Source organism: Theobroma cacao, chromosome 9, assembly GCF_000208745.1.
Source record: "Theobroma cacao cultivar B97-61/B2 chromosome 9, Criollo_cocoa_genome_V2, whole genome shotgun sequence".
In the NCBI taxonomy this organism is placed as follows: Eukaryota; Viridiplantae; Streptophyta; class Magnoliopsida; order Malvales; family Malvaceae; genus Theobroma; species Theobroma cacao.
The window spans coordinates 24,053,605-24,069,537 of NC_030858.1; the positions used below are offsets into that span (position 1 = coordinate 24,053,605).

At 33.5% G+C, this 15,933-nt stretch overlaps 2 protein-coding genes across 4 annotated transcripts in view; both read right to left on the reverse strand.

The window, feature by feature from the left end:
* Window positions 1-3,454, reverse strand: part of LOC18589613 — a 17,390-nt gene extending 13,936 nt beyond the window's left edge. For 2 of the 3 annotated variants that reach the window (XM_007014660.2, XM_018128128.1), the window contains exon 1: window positions 2,859-3,454. In XM_007014660.2, the coding sequence (XP_007014722.2) occupies window positions 2,865-3,365 (501 nt within the window). In that variant the 5' untranslated portion in view covers window positions 3,366-3,454 and the 3' untranslated portion in view covers window positions 2,859-2,864. The remainder of the gene's footprint in view (window positions 1-2,858) is intronic. The other variant, XM_007014659.2, reaches the window with a different exon arrangement.
* On the reverse strand, window positions 9,157-11,025 carry LOC108663271. The gene is made up of 4 exons (XM_018126868.1): window positions 10,450-11,025; window positions 10,128-10,269; window positions 9,649-9,821; window positions 9,157-9,543 (listed from the first exon to the last, which is right to left on the reverse strand). Exons 1-4 carry the CDS (start codon window positions 11,023-11,025, stop codon window positions 9,157-9,159), a joined length of 1,278 nt encoding a protein of 425 aa, XP_017982357.1.

A 15,933-nucleotide genomic window follows, 5' to 3' on the forward strand; every position in this document is an offset into this window, starting at 1 on the left:
TTACTATATATATATATATATATATATATATATAATTATGGATGAAGTTTATAAGTTTTAATATTATAATTTACAAAAAAAAATGATAAAATTTTGATCCATTTGTCCAAAATCGAACCAATCAAACCAATTATATGTTTGGTCGGTTTGATCTTCCTTTATATTTGATCGATTTTGGTCGATTTTTTTAAAATGATTAATTCATTTGATCCTTAAGTATGGTAGATCAAATTATCCAATTCACTCATTTGCTCACCCCTACTTCGGGGTACTAGAAGAGAGGCATAGATTTTTTTTTTCAAATGAATAAGGGGATAGCCTACAATTATGTTAGAGCCTGAATTGGTTGCAAAATGTCTAGACATGATTATACACAAGTTTCCATGAACTTATATTCACATTAGCTTCTACATAGAAGTATAGTCTAAACTAAAATAGTCAAATGAAGAGTCAAGTTGTGCTTCCACAGAGTTGGAGTACAGATTTAAACTTTATTCATGACGTTAAATGTCAATGCAAGTGACACAAGAGCGTTTAAGATTTTATTTTATTTTATTTTGTTTTTTTTAATTTTAGTTGATTTAGGATTTATTTTCTTTATTCTATTTAGATTGAAATTATTTTCTTATTTTTATAGGATTTTAATACTTTAAAGGATTATTATTTGATTAGCCTAGTCATATTGTATTTTATTTAAATCTCTTGTTAACTATTCTAGTTGTATTAGACAATCTAAAATAGAGTTTTATTAGGATGTAGGCTTATAGCACTATAAATAGGATCCTTAGACTTAGTTATAAGACACTGAAGTTAAGAATTAATAAAGAATATTTTCTTAAGCGGGAGTGTTTATTTCTCTATACTCTTTTCTAAAGAGCAAGAGGTCTTAGTATCTTTGGCCTAGCCAACCAAAATGGAATTATGGCTATTTTTCATCTTAGTGGGACTTTCAACTTTGCCGAGATTAGTGATTCACCTTAGTGGGGTTTCTAAACTCCCTATGATGGTATCTTTCACAAGGCCTAGGTGTCTTCACAATGCCTAGGTGTCTTTACAAGACCCTGTCGTTAGTTTGGTATCAGAATAGGAGGATCATTGTTCGTTGCGTAATTTGGGTTCTTGTTGTTATTGGTTTTGATTCTTCTTGTTGAGCCAACAAAATGTCGTCAAAACATCACAATCGTCAAATAAATGATCACGAGATCAAGATTCATAAACTACATCACCAAATTCAAGAATTATAGGAGTAACTTCCAAGACGTGATGCTACTCAAATCAACAATAGCAATTTTAATGATGAATTAAGTGACGAAGATGATTATTTGGATTGGGAAGAATTAGAGCCGGTTTATGATGAATATGATGAAGAGATAGAGGAAATTAATGTTCATCATACATAAGGTGAGTCTTTGGTGGTACAAAGACAAGTCGATGAGGTGTTGGAGAAAGTTTATTACTTGAAAGTAAAAGTCCTTGTACTTGCCCAACGTTGTTAGAGAAAGTTGATTCATGGAGGATATGTGTGGACAATAGTAACATAAATAAGACAATAGTTAAGTATCATTTTCCTATTCCTTGATTAGATTAGATGCTTGATCAACTAGTTGGTTATAGAGTGTTTTCGAAGATGGATTTGAACAATGGATATCATCAAATTAGAATGAAGAGTTGAGATGAATGGAAAACAACCTTTAAAACAATGAATGAATTATTCGAATGGTTGGTGTAGACCATCATACTATGTGGATCCAAACATATATTAGGAGTATGTCGAGGCTTACTCATCGGAGTCAAGTTTTTTTTCTGCCCGAAGAGAATGACGTTGGAGCGTTTAAGATTCGATTTTATTTAATTTAGTTTTTTCTAATTTTAGTTGATTTAGGATTTATTTTCTTTAATCTATTTAGATTGAAATTCTTTTCTAATTTTTATAGGATTTTAATACTTTTAAGGATTATTATTTGATTAGGCCAGTCTTGTTGTATTTTATTTGAATCTCTTGTTAACTACTATAGTTGTATGAGACAACCTGAAGTAGAGTGTTATTAAGATGTGGGCCTATAACACTATAAATAGAACCCTTAGGCTTAGTTATGAGACATTGAAGTTGAAAATTAATAAAAAAAATATTTTTTAAGCAGGAGTGCTTATTTTTCTAGACTATTTTTTAAATTTTCTAAAAAGCAAAAGATTTTAGTTACTCTTTTTTAAATTTTCTAAAGAGCAAGATGTTTTAGAATCTTTAACCTAACCCACCAAAGTAGAATTTTGATTATTTTTTATCTTAGTGGAGTTTTCAACTTTATCAAGATTTGTGATTCACCTTAATAGGACTTCAAACGTTATTACAATTAGTGTTTTTCACAATGCCTTGGGATCTTCACAACATCCCGACCTTAGCAAACTAGCTTCCCTATACTAGTCCTGAAATCTACAGAAGGAGCAAGAGCAATTATATAAGGATTTAGTTACCATAGATTCAAAGAGCATATTGCCAATCAAATTCTTAATTGATACATGGTCTCGAGGGTGAAATTTATGTTTCCATTGTATTTATGGCTGTGATTAACATTAATCTTATCCCTATTATGTACTATCAAATATCAATCCTGCCTTAAATTATTTGCCAATCAGAGTATCCCTTACAATATAGCTCACCCAATACCTACAACAGCAGAACCTAACCAAATTCGATCTCAATAACCAAACCAGCAACACCAACATCTCTGCATTATACCATTCTACTAACACTCAATTTCCAGGACGAAGTCTACAAGTATGTAACTTCACAAAGAAGAAATGAGCCCAAAAAAAGCATGAAAATTCCAAACATTGAAGAAAGGGAAGGATAATACTACCCGAATTCACATGGAAGCAAGGTCAGCCCTCAGAAAAGCGTTGCCCTTACAAACCGGAATATCTTCAAACTGCTTGGCGGGTAGCTTCTCAGACAAAGCTCCAACAAAGAACTGAACCATACCAGAATTCTCATCAACCTCAATCCCAGTAACAGGCAACCACAGGAAGAGCTTCTTTGCCTGAATCCCAGACACATCATGCACAGCTCCATAACTTAGCTTCCCTTTGATCTTCTTCTCATAGTAAACCAATTGATCAAATTGAACATAACACGTGCTTTCCAACTCTATGGTGAAGTCCCCAGTGGTTGACAGAGTGTACGACTTTACATTGTTTGGAAGGATACCCTTTGGGAGACCGTACGTTGGGAGCAGATCATGAACATCCGAGGTTGAGATGCTCAATGGACGGCTGTGATCGATTGCTGGGGCGGTAGTGGAAAAGGAGAGATGGGTTTGGCAGAAGAGAGCCAGCAGGAGAAGGTAGAGGGAGATTGGGGCAGCCATTTTTGAGAGGATAGGAGACTTTGAGAGAGTTGAAACTTGTTGGGTAGAACAAGAAGAGATGGCTTTTGAAAAGGAGAGAGACGTAATTTGAGGGATGATTGAAGGGTCAAATGGGAAGCAAACTTGTTTGGTCTGAGTCCTAAAATTCTTGAGATACTTTTTGGGAATTTTGGCAACTTCATGGTCGTTGGCAGCAGGTGCTGACTTCCTTTCCCTTTTCCTGAAATTCTTATCATCTTTAATTCTCCACTTTTTAATTTTTGTTACAAGTTTTTTACATTCTAGCAAAAGCCCCTTCAGACTCGGGGTTCAGAATTAATGTGAGCTTTTCTATTTATTTTTTATTTAAATATAATTTTTTAAAAAAATAAATTCAAATTTTAAGCATTAAAACTATGAAAGATAGACATAATTCTCAAAAAAATTTCTAAACTGTTTAAGAAATTTAAATAAGTCCTTATTTTTTGATTTCATTCAATCGAGTTCATGTATTTTTCTTTTGAGTCAAATAAACTTTTGTGATTAATGATAGACTATTTGTCTTTAATCAAAATACTATTTATCATTTTATATCCACATGGCATTAATATAACGTTGATGTGAAATCTGAAAAATGTCATATGATTATATTATTATATCAAATTAATATGTTAACTTATCATCAATTATGATATTTCAAAATATTGCATCATCATTATTTATGATATGTTAATATACGGCATCAGCGTCATGTGATATAAAATGACAAATGTCATTTTAACTTATTTATTAGTTATAACAGCTTATTTGACTTAAAATAAAAATATAAAAACTAGATTAAACGTAATAAAAGTATAAAGACTTATCTAAATTTTTCTAAATAACTTAGGAACTTTTTTAGATATTATGCATAAAAGTTATGAACAAAAGATCAAATCAGACGAGTCACATAATGAAATAACGAATCACATAATGAAATAATGAAAAATGAAATAATTATTATGTAAAAATAAAATAAGATATGAATGGAATACAATAGATATTATGTAATTTTTTAAAAAAGAAATGACTTTATTATTTAATTAAACGTGAGAAAGAAATTCCCATTACATCATTTGCTTGTATATGTCTCAAGGTAGACGGTGGGCTATTATAGGTTACAAAATGTTCTTCAATAGAAAAATCCTCGTTAGCCGTATGATTAGCAGCAATATTGCCTTTCTTGTAAACGTAAGGAATTTATATTACCCATTGTCTCTTGAGCAGTATATCAATAACCTGCATCAAGTTCAAAGATTTAAAACGAAATATTTAAATGAGGCTTTTTTTATTGAAATTAAAAAAATATATTAAAATTTATTCTTTTAGCTTTTTGAGATATAAAATTTTTTATTAAACTTTTATAATCAAGTTCTTTTAATATTTTTTTTCAATTAATAATAAAACTAATCTATTTAATCTTTCTTGAGACATTGTTGATTTTAAATACGATTTTATTAATTTTAGTTTTGAAAAACTTCTTTCTCCTAAAACAACACTTATTGAAATTGTTAATATTATTTTAAAAGCAAAAATTTGTAAATTAAAGTAAAAAAATATGTAAAGATTAGAACAATAGTACCTAATTGTTGAATACTTATTGCAAACCGCAAATGAGGTTCACAGCTTTATAAAAATAATAAAAGAACAGACTTTTTGTGTATTTTTTGGAGAAAAATTGAAGTTAAAGGAAGAAAGAGCAAATAAGAAAGGAAGATTTTAAAAGTAGATATTATACATTGAAAAAAATAATTGGTTTTACATATAGAAAAAAAATAACTATTGAAAATCATTAAATACGTTGATTGGAAAAAAGAAAAATAAGTGAAAAAAAATAGCTATTGAAAATGATTAAATACATATAACTGTTAGTTTATTAGAAATAAGATAATATAATTGAGAATTAATAACATTCAATAAATAAATAAGTAATAAAAAATTAAAATTTATTAAATATATAATTAAAAAGTAAAAAATAAATAATTTTATTAATTATTTTTTACTTTTATATTTTTTAATTATTATATATTTTTAATATAATTAATTATATTATAATTATTATAAAATTATAAATTTTTTTTTAAATTACGAATCTCTCCGAATTGAAACCTAAAACCCTTACTTGGATGGGTTCACCCAAGGGCCGGCCATGCTCTATACACACCTCAAATTTATGCACGACAAGCAAAGCACTTTTGAAGTCTCATGGCAAACCCAACACGTCATTGTCCAGTCCAATCCCTCAGAACTCCCCCTACTGTTCCCTGGCTAATGGAAATGCGAATTACACTATTAGTATTTAAAGAAATCCAATCTACTTGTGGTGCTTTCCAAGCTATAAGAATTTCTTCCTTCGTATTAGGAGTAATACGACCATTATCAAAGTTTGACAACTCAACAGTGTGAATATCTGCCACTAGACTGTAGATTTGTGACAATTTCCTTACAACATTATATGAGGTATTCTAGAAAACAAATACATTTCTCCATTTCTAGAGTAACCAACAAGTTGTTCCAAAAACCATTGCCCATGGAACTACATTATTCTCCATCTTGGAATTATTCAAATTTGACAGAAGCCAGTCTAAATTAGATTGATTAAAGAATGAAACAACCATACCTGGAGGTAAAACTCGAGTCCAAATTGAACTGGTCACAGGACAATCTCGAAGGATATGAAGCATTGACTCATTTTCCAAGCAACACTATTGACAATTTAGACCGTTGAACAAATGTCTTCGATATCTCTCCTTATTAATCAATGTTCGATCATGTAAGCATTATATTAAAAACATTCTGATTCTCTTCAATCCACGCCATTTCCATGCCTATTGCCACATGCTCGAATTATTTTTCAAGTAACCCTGTTCCAGTTCACGTAAATGGTCATAAGCCAAGGAAACAGAGAAGTTCCTAGATGAAGACAAAGCCTAGTATGGCTTATCCAATACAGACATAGTTTAAGGGCTATAGTCTCTGAAAGTAACATTATCTCATCTGTAAAGAGGTAATGCTGTAAATTTTTAAAATCCCATTCCCCATCTGGCATTACAAAATCTCTTACACAACTTTGATCATCGAAAATTATGCCTCTGGACTTTGCCACTTCAACCAATGGTTTGTCACCCACCCAAGTATCCATCCAGAATCGAACTGCGAACCCATCCCCAATAGCCCATCGAACATTCTTTTTAAATATGTCTCATACCTTATACAAAGAACGCTAAAAGGAAGACAAACCCGAATTCTGAAGAGTATCAGGACAAGCATGCCTACCATTATTATATTTTGCGCAGATTAATTTAACCCATAAAGCTTGCGGTTTGGCACTAACTGCTAGCATGCTTTCAACAAGAATGCCTTATTCATCAATCTCAAATTTCAGATACCATAACCTCCCTCATCCTTAGGTTTACAAACCTCTCGCCACCGCTAAAGATGAACTTTTGAGAATTTCCATCACCTCACCATAAGAAATTTTGGCAAAGAGCTTCTAATCTATTACATATTTCTATTAGGATAGCCATTGTCTGCATCATGTAATAAGGGATCGTAGACGGTATAGATTTCATTAAGGTAAGCTTGCTTGTAGAAAAAAGTGTAAAAGCCTTCCACGAGCTCAATCTGCTTCATTTTTTATCCTCCAAGTATTGAAATAACAACTTCGTTTTCCTACTAGAATTTAAAGGAATACTGTAAATTTTCTGATGAAACTTAAGCTGAAGAACAGAGGAGCTAAAAATAATTTTAGGAATAGAGAAGAAAATTGAAAAAACCAATAATTGGAGAAAAGAACTCTACAGCCATTTTCATTCTCTAGAATATACATTAGTCGTAACAGACCAAGCCAAGGAAATCGAGGAATAAAATGAAAAGAGTAAAACCAGCTAAGCACAGGAATCCAGACTTGGATTTCTTTGCATTACAACAGCCTTCAACGGTTAAGAGGAAGTGAATAAACAGGTAAAATAAAACATGGCTTTTCAGCCTTACAAGCAGCCAAATAAAATGACACCAGCAAAAATGTTTTAAACAGACAAATAATAAGAATCAAAACGACAATACTTAATGAGTTTTACTAAACACTAACTCAACAGCTAAAGTGATACTGTTTTCCATTTTCTTCCTTCCTTCAACAAGTAGTTGATTTAGTGCTCAATTTCATCTTCTTCTGCAACACCATCTGGAATCACTGGATTCTCAACACACCTCCTTGATTCTAGATGAGCAAACTCCAAGTTTGTCTCTCAAGAACTTGAACTAATCAATACTCAATCCCTTAGTGAAAAAATCTACCAGTTGCTCCTTTATGGGGACAATATTCTACTGACACTTCACCATTTCTGACAACTTCTCTAATGGCATGAAACTTGATCCTTATGTGCTTAGTTCTGCCATGATCAACTAGATTTTTAGCCATTAAGATTGTAGATTTACTATCAATCCAAAGTGTTGTTGGTAGTTCACAGCTAAACATTAAATCTTGAAGAATCTTTCTCAGCCAAATAGCCTGGTTTGCAGTTGAGGCTGTTACAACATACTCTGTTTCATCAGAGGATTGTGCCACTATATCTTGTTTCTTGGAGTTCTAAGAAAACACAGCACTACCAAGTGAGAAACAGTACCTAAAAGTGCTTTTTGAGTCTTCCAAACTTCCACCCCAATCGCTGTCACAAAAGCCTTGAAGCTTCTAATTTCCATTCTTAGAGACAATAAGCTCCTTATCAACTTTCTATAATAAGTTTCATTGCTTCAGCTCCAACATCATCCTTGCTCAATTTAGTACCAACAGCCAAAGGGGTTGCTACTGCCTTACATTTTTCCATTTAAACCTTTTCAACAATTTAGATGTATATTTCTTCTGATGCAGTAAAATGAAATCAGAACCTTGATCAATCTCCATACCAGGAAAGTAAAACATCCTTACCAAATCACTTATTTCAAATTCAGTTTGCATTTTGGCCTTAAAATCATCCACAAATTTACCACTAGGACCTATGATAGGCATATCATCCACATAAAGAGAAATAATAAGTTGAATTTTATTACTTGTTCCCTTCACATACAGTGTATGCTCACTGCTACTTCTAGTAAACCTTAGGCTTTGTAAGTAGGCGTCCATTCTCTCATACCATGCCCTTGGAGCCTGTTTGAGTCCATAAAGGGCTTTGACGAGTTTGCAGACTTTGTTCTCCATTCTAGGTTCAACATAGCCTTCAGGCTGCTCAACGAAGATCTCTTCTCCAATAGTAACATTCAGAAATGTTGACTTGATGTCCAAATGCCAGATTAACCACCCTTCATTTACAGCAAGTGCAACCAATGGCCTTATAGTATCATGTCTGGCTGTTAGTGCAAAGGTTTCAAAGAAATCAACTCCATAGACTTGTGAGAAGCCTTTAACTACTAATTTAGCTTTGTGCTTGCTAATTGTACTATCAGAGTTCAGCTTAGTTCTATAAACCCACTTAACACTAATAACCTTCTGGTTCTCTGGCCTATCAACCAAAACCCAGGTGTTATTCTTCTTGATCATCATCATCTCAGCATCCATTGCTTGCTTCCAATTCACATCCACAACAGCTTCCATATAAAAGCTTGGCTTAGTGATGGCTACATGACATCTCTTATACATGTCCAGAAGTGATCATGTTCCTCTAACAAGAACCTCATCAATGTTCTCATCATCTTCATTTACTACTTCATAATCATCCAGAACATCATCAGTACTACCTCTAACCCAGTTGCTTTCAATCTTTTGTGTCTCCTAGTTTCACTTTGTTGCCTCATCAAATCTCATATCCCTATTAACAAATTCCCTTCTTGTCTTAACATCAAACACCCTATAACCTTTGGATACTTGGTTATAACCAAGATGGACTACTACAAGAGACTTTTCATCTAGTTTGCCTCTTTTAGCATCAGGAATTTTAGAGTAACAAATGCAACCAAACACTTTGAGATGGTTAACCGAAGGCTTGACATTAAACCAAGCTTCATATGGAGTCTTGTTTGGGAGAGCTATGGTTTGAGCAATGCTAAGAAGACAGTTTGCAGTATTAGCTGCTTCTGCCCACATGTACTTTAGTAGGCTCATTTCAAATAACAAACATCTAGCCATCTCCATAATTGTTCTGTTTTTCCTCTCAGAAGTTCTATTCTGTTGAGGACTATATGTTATTGTGAGCTGATGCACTATGCCAAACTAACAGAGATACTGCTCAAATTTTGTTATAGTGAATTCAGTGCCATTTTGACTTCTAACCTTTTTAATGGTTTGGCTTGGCTGATTCTCCACTAGAGCTTTTAACTTAGCAAAAACATTAGAAGCTTCAAATTTTCTTTTTAGGAAGTAAATCCAGTTGAACTTTGTCACATCATCAATGAACAACAAATAAAATATGCTCCCATTTAAAGACTCAGTCTTCATTGGACCTCCTATATCAATATGCACCAACTCCAATTTCCAAGTTATTTTTCAGGTTCTGGTTTTAGGAAATACAACTCTCTTTTGTTTTCCAAATTGATAGATTCTGTAAACTCTGTCTGGTTCACCAATTCTAGGAAGTCCTTCAACAAGGTTATGCACTGCCATTTGCTTCAAGTAAGTATGATTGATATGACCATACTTTCAATGCCAGAGGTCAGCGTCCACAATAATAGCTTTATAAGCAGTCTGTTTAAGCTTTATCCAATTCACAAGAAAGCATATATTTCTCATGCCTACTGTAAATAACTATTTACCAGCAGAATCACTAACAATACAGGTCTTATCTTTGAAAACAAGCATATAGTTATCATCAACTAATTGCCCTACAATTAACAAATTTTGGCTAACATTAGGAGCGAAGTAAACATGATATATCAATTTTCTACTTGTAGGAGTCTAGACACCAACAATTCCCACTCCAAAAATCAGTAGAAATTCTACATTTCCAACCTCCATTCTTGTCCTAAAGCTAGAGTCCTAATCAACAAAATTATCCTTGCATATAGTGAAATGATTGGAGCAACCACTATCAAGCAGCCACACATCCTTTCTTTCTTTATTATCCACATGTTATACCATGAAAAGAATCTTTTCATTAGCTTGAAGTTCTTCAACTACAGCAACTTTCTCATCAGTAGTTTTATCTTTGCTTTTGCAAACCTTCTCCATATGTCCTTGCTGTTGACACCTCCTGCACTTGACATTTGGTTTGAACCAGCAAAACTTTTCTGTATGATTTGCATTTTTACAATGAGAGCATGGTGGAAACTTTTTCTTTTGTTCCCCATGTCCCTTTTCATCAATCTTCTTACTCTTATCCTTTTTTCTTACTTCATTTCTCATAGAACTACCATTGCTAGGCTTCAAATTCTTAGTTTTAGCAGCCAAGGCACTTTTAGGAATGCCCTTTTGCTTAAAAGATCTCTTCTGCTCTAAACCCTCCAAAGTATTCACCAGCTCTTTCAAAGTCATCTGATTGAGATCTCTAAAGTCCTCTAGTGAGGAGATTTTTGACTCATACTTTTCAGGTAAACTACCCAGCATTTTACTAACAAGTCTTTCCTCATCCATCTCTTTACCAAGTAGCCTAAGTTGATTTACAATACCCATCATTTTTCTAGAAAACTCCCTGATAGTCTCGTTATCATCCATAGTCAACATTTCAAGCTACCTAGATAAATTGAGAGCCTGAATCTTTATAGTTCTATCACTACCACGAAATTCCTCTTTTAAATGATCCTAGACCTTTTTTGGACTATCTAAATGCATGATTCTACTAAAAATATCATCAGAAATAGCGGATTGTAAACAGTACAAGGCTTTATACCTTTTTACCTTATCTTTTTCAAACTGCCTTATCTGTGCTAGTGTTGGGTTGGCATGCCTTTGAACAGGTTCTGCTTCGGTCTACACCACCACCCAAAGAGAAAAAGCTATGAGGTAAGATTGCATCTTCACGGACCAGAAAATATAGTTTTCTCTAGTAAACACTAGAGGAGCAGTAGTGCTAAAACCAGAGGTAGCCATGAATCACAAACTAAATAACAAAGCTAGAAATCAAATAAAAGAGAAAAGCCAAAGAAAAATGACCGCTTAAGACCCTTATGAGCTCTGATACCATGTAAAATTTCTAATGAAACTTAAGCTACAGAGCAAAGGAGTTAAAAATGATTTTAGGAATAGAGAAGAAAATTGAAAAAACCAATAATTAGAGAAAAAAACTCCATAGCCATTTTCATTCTCTAAAATATATATGAGTAGCAACAAACCAAGCCAAGGAAATCGGGGAATAAAATGAAAAGAGTAAAACCAGCTAAGCACAGGAATCCAAACTTGGATTTCTGTGCATTACAACAGCCTTCAACGGTAAAGAGGAAAGTGAACAAACATGCAAAATAAAATGTGGCTTTTCAGCCTTAGTAGTAGCTAAATAAAATGACACCAGTAAAAATGTTTTAAGCAAACAAATAACTAAGAATAAAATGACAATACTTATTGAGTTTCACTAAACACTAACTCAACAGCTAAAGTGATATCATTTTCCATTTTCTTCCTTCTTTCAACAAGTAGTTGATTTAGTGCTCAATTTCATCTTCTTTTGCAGCACCATTTGGAATCATTGGATTCTCAACAAATACCCAAGTATTTTCCAATATTTTTTGTATAGGTAAAACAAGAAAATTCAGTTAATGCATTAATAATACTTCAATTCACATTTCTAGAACAAAAGAAAGAAGACTTCTATATGTTAACTTTTTTTTTGGACAACTACAAAAATCATTTAGAACCCCTTTAATAACTTCTAGTTGGTCAGTTGTGGCTTTAGCAAATGAAATATGATCATCTACCAAAAAAAGAAAAGGTGAGTAAGTAGAGGACCATTTTTGCTAAGCTTTATGAGCTTCCACAATCTTTGATTAACTGCTAATCTCTCCATGCATAATACAAAAAGGTCAGGTAATAACAGAGCTCCTTGATGAAGACCTCAAAATGGAATAAAACTATCTGATAAAGTGTCATTCCAAATTACTTGAGAGCTACAATATCTGCAATTGCGAACAATTATGTCAATAGCACTTTGTGGTATTTTTGCATTAAGCAAAATGTCATTGATAACTCCCAACTAAGACGATCATATGCTTTTTCAAGGTCAATCTTAATCACCATCCACCCCGTTCGTCCTTGTTTTCTTCTAAAGAAATGCATGACCTTTTGTGCAACAATGATATTATCCACGATGTGCTTTCCAAGAATGAAGCTAGACTGATTCTCCCAGATTAAATCACTCATAACCAGTTTCAATCTATTTGTTAACACTTCATCACCATTTTAAAAATTACGAGCAGTAAACAAATTAGTCTGAATTGTGAAAAAGCTTCAAGAAAGTTATTCTTAAGAATTAGTCTAATCATGGACTAACCAAATTTAGTTCCAAACTCTCCAGCAGCAAAGACTTCCCTAACATATCTGATGACATCTTGCCATACTATATTCCAAAGTGACTAATAAAAAGAACCTAGAAAACCATCAATCCCTAGAACTGTTAGTGGTTTCATCTCATTAAGCACCTTATAAACTTCATTGTCTTTTGTTGGTTTTTGGATACACTTCAATGTCGAATGACTAAGTTTAGGGAACCAACCTCTTATTGGGTTTGGTGGAATAGAACTCCCTTCCTTAGAATAAAATTTCCTAAAGAAATCAACTGCTTGTGATTTGAAAGTAGTTTGATTAGCACACCACTGTCCGTCTAGTGTTTGAAGTCGTATAATTTTATTTTTATTTCTTCTACGAGCCACTCTAAGATGGAAGTACTTCGTATTGTGATCACTAAATTTTAACCAATCTACTTTTACCTTCTACATCCAAAAGATCTCTTCTTGTCGAAGTACTATCTCGTATTTAAGCTGAAGAGCATATTCAAGGTCCCTTAACTGTCCGGAATCCTTCTTTCCAATGCTTTCTCTACACCACTACTTATTGCTAGCAAATGTTTCTTTCTATAAAAAATGTTACGGAACAAATTTTTGTTCCAATGTTTAGCCTGTTCTACAAAAATCGAAAGAACTTCTTGTATTCCTTTAGAGCCATCATAAGAATTCTATACTAGCTTTCCAAAATTTGCATGTATTAACCAAGCAACCTGAAAAAAGAACCTTTTATTATTATGAATTGTATGACTGTCACCCAAATTAATAAAAACTGGCCTATGATCCAAGCCAATTCAAGGGAAGTGGTTAACTGAAGCTGAATTAAATAAGAAACACCAGCTCATGTTGCATAGAGCTCTATCTAGACGTTCAGAGACTAATCTCCATGACCAAGTGAATTTAGGCCCAAAGAACCTTAAATCCAATAACTCAACATTATTTACTAATCTTTGAAAAAGATTGCATGGCCAACTATTTCTCATATCTCATAAAGCCCTCAACTTTCTCATGTGAAAATAAAAACGCATTGAAGTCCCCCACCAATTACCATGGTTGTGTAATTGAAGAAGCGAAAAAAGCTAATTCTTCCCATAAAAGTTATCTTCGAAAAGCTGCAGAATGCCCTTAAATTATAGATAACAACTAATAAGTATCAACCGAATGCTGAATAGATAGAAAAAGGCATTATGAATGTTGCCGCACAATTGAAACCCATAGTTTCGTTTTCCATAAAACCCATATTCCACTTGAAAAACCTTCTGCTTCTATACGATGGGACCTGTCAAAACTTAATTTTCCAATAACTCTATCTGCAGAAATGCCATTTATACGAGGTTCTAATAATGCAACCATTTTCAAATGGTATTGCTTCACATAGTCAAAAATTATTCTGACAAAACTACTATCGCTTGTACCATGATAATTCCACATAAGAAGTCGATAATCCATTAAAAACTTAAAAAAGAATAAGAGGATATTGTGATAAATAGCCCTCATCATAAGGTGATTTCAGAAATAAGCATCTATATAAAATTATCTATTTCTAACAAAAAATAAGCATGAATAGACCAAAATGCCCTTAAAGACATCATGGCAAGTTAAGCTCCCGATATCTCCCTCTTGCCATAGAGAAGATAGAAATAAATGCTCAGCTATTTGAGCTCGTTATCTCTAAGCTCTCTGAATTGTATCAACTCTGTCAACTCTCTGTTAAGCACCATCGTCTTCAGCACTCTCAGCTCTCTGAACTATATGAGCTCAGTCAACTCTCTGTTGAGCACGATCGTCATCGTGCTGTGGTCTATCTCTCAGCATCTGGCCATATTGTAATCGATAAATAGACCCTATAACGAAGATGACATCAAGGTATGTTTTTGGGTTTATTGCTGCAACACATAAATTTTTGAAACTTTTTGTGTAAATTAGAACATGGATTAGAAACATTGCCCAGAGTTGTTACACGCCATGATCTATAATGCACATGGCCTGTAAAAAATATACTAAAATTACATGTGTTAGCACATGGCGTGTAACATTTTTATTTAACATGGCGTGTAACACGTTGGGAACATGGCATGTAACATTTTTGAACATGGCGTGTAACATTTTTTGAACTTGCGTGTAATATTTTTGAACATGGTGTGTAACATTTTTTAAACATGGCGTGTAATAACATGAGTAACAAATTTTAGAACACGACATGTAATGTGTAAAAAGATTGACAAATTTTTTGTTTTCAAAATTTCAGTGGGGTTCCAATTGTGCAACTTGTGATAAGACATGGTGGTCAATGGGTGGATGGCATTTACAAGGGTGGTGAGTCACAAATGCGGGGGGTTAGGAGTGATTTGTCATTTACGGGCTTGATAAAACTGGTTGAAGATGTTGTTGGGGTAAACTCAGAAGATCGACGAGATTGAGTTACATGCATTGATCAGTACACCCGGAGAGCTATCACGTCTAATTATCAAGGATGATGAGGATGTTGCATTAATTATGCTAGAACAGAAGAATGTTTTGGCTATGTATGTCAGCATTAAGGGACACCAAACAAATGTCATGTCACATGAAGAAGCTGAACATGGTAATAAGCTAAACCAAAATGAGATTTACAATGCTTCACATATACCACAACATTCGGTCTGTAACCCACAATAGTGGCAATTGACGTATGCACAAGAGTTTGTGCAGCCCGGTAGACACATGACATTCATAGAATAATTTGCTGCACAATTTGATCAGGATGTGCATCAAAACCAATTACTTGCTTCTGTCCAACAAATGCAATGATCGAGTAAAACTGTAGAGGGTGTAATGCCATTTTTGAATGAGAATACGACACTTGAGGACAGCACTGCGACGCTCGAGGATAATACTGCATCTGATGAGGGAAATGAGGATTTGTTCCCTGCTGGTGGAGGATAAATTTGATGACAATTCAAATGATGGGCTTGAGAATGGCATGCTGACAGTTCAAACGATGACTAGCTTTATGATAGTGACATTTCAATTTGCAATAATGTTGAAGGCGAAATCGAACCTGTTAGAGGTGTTGATGTAGGAAATGTTCAGTGTGATGAACCCATATACAATAACCCCATCGCTGGTGAGAACAAGATTCATTCCCCTA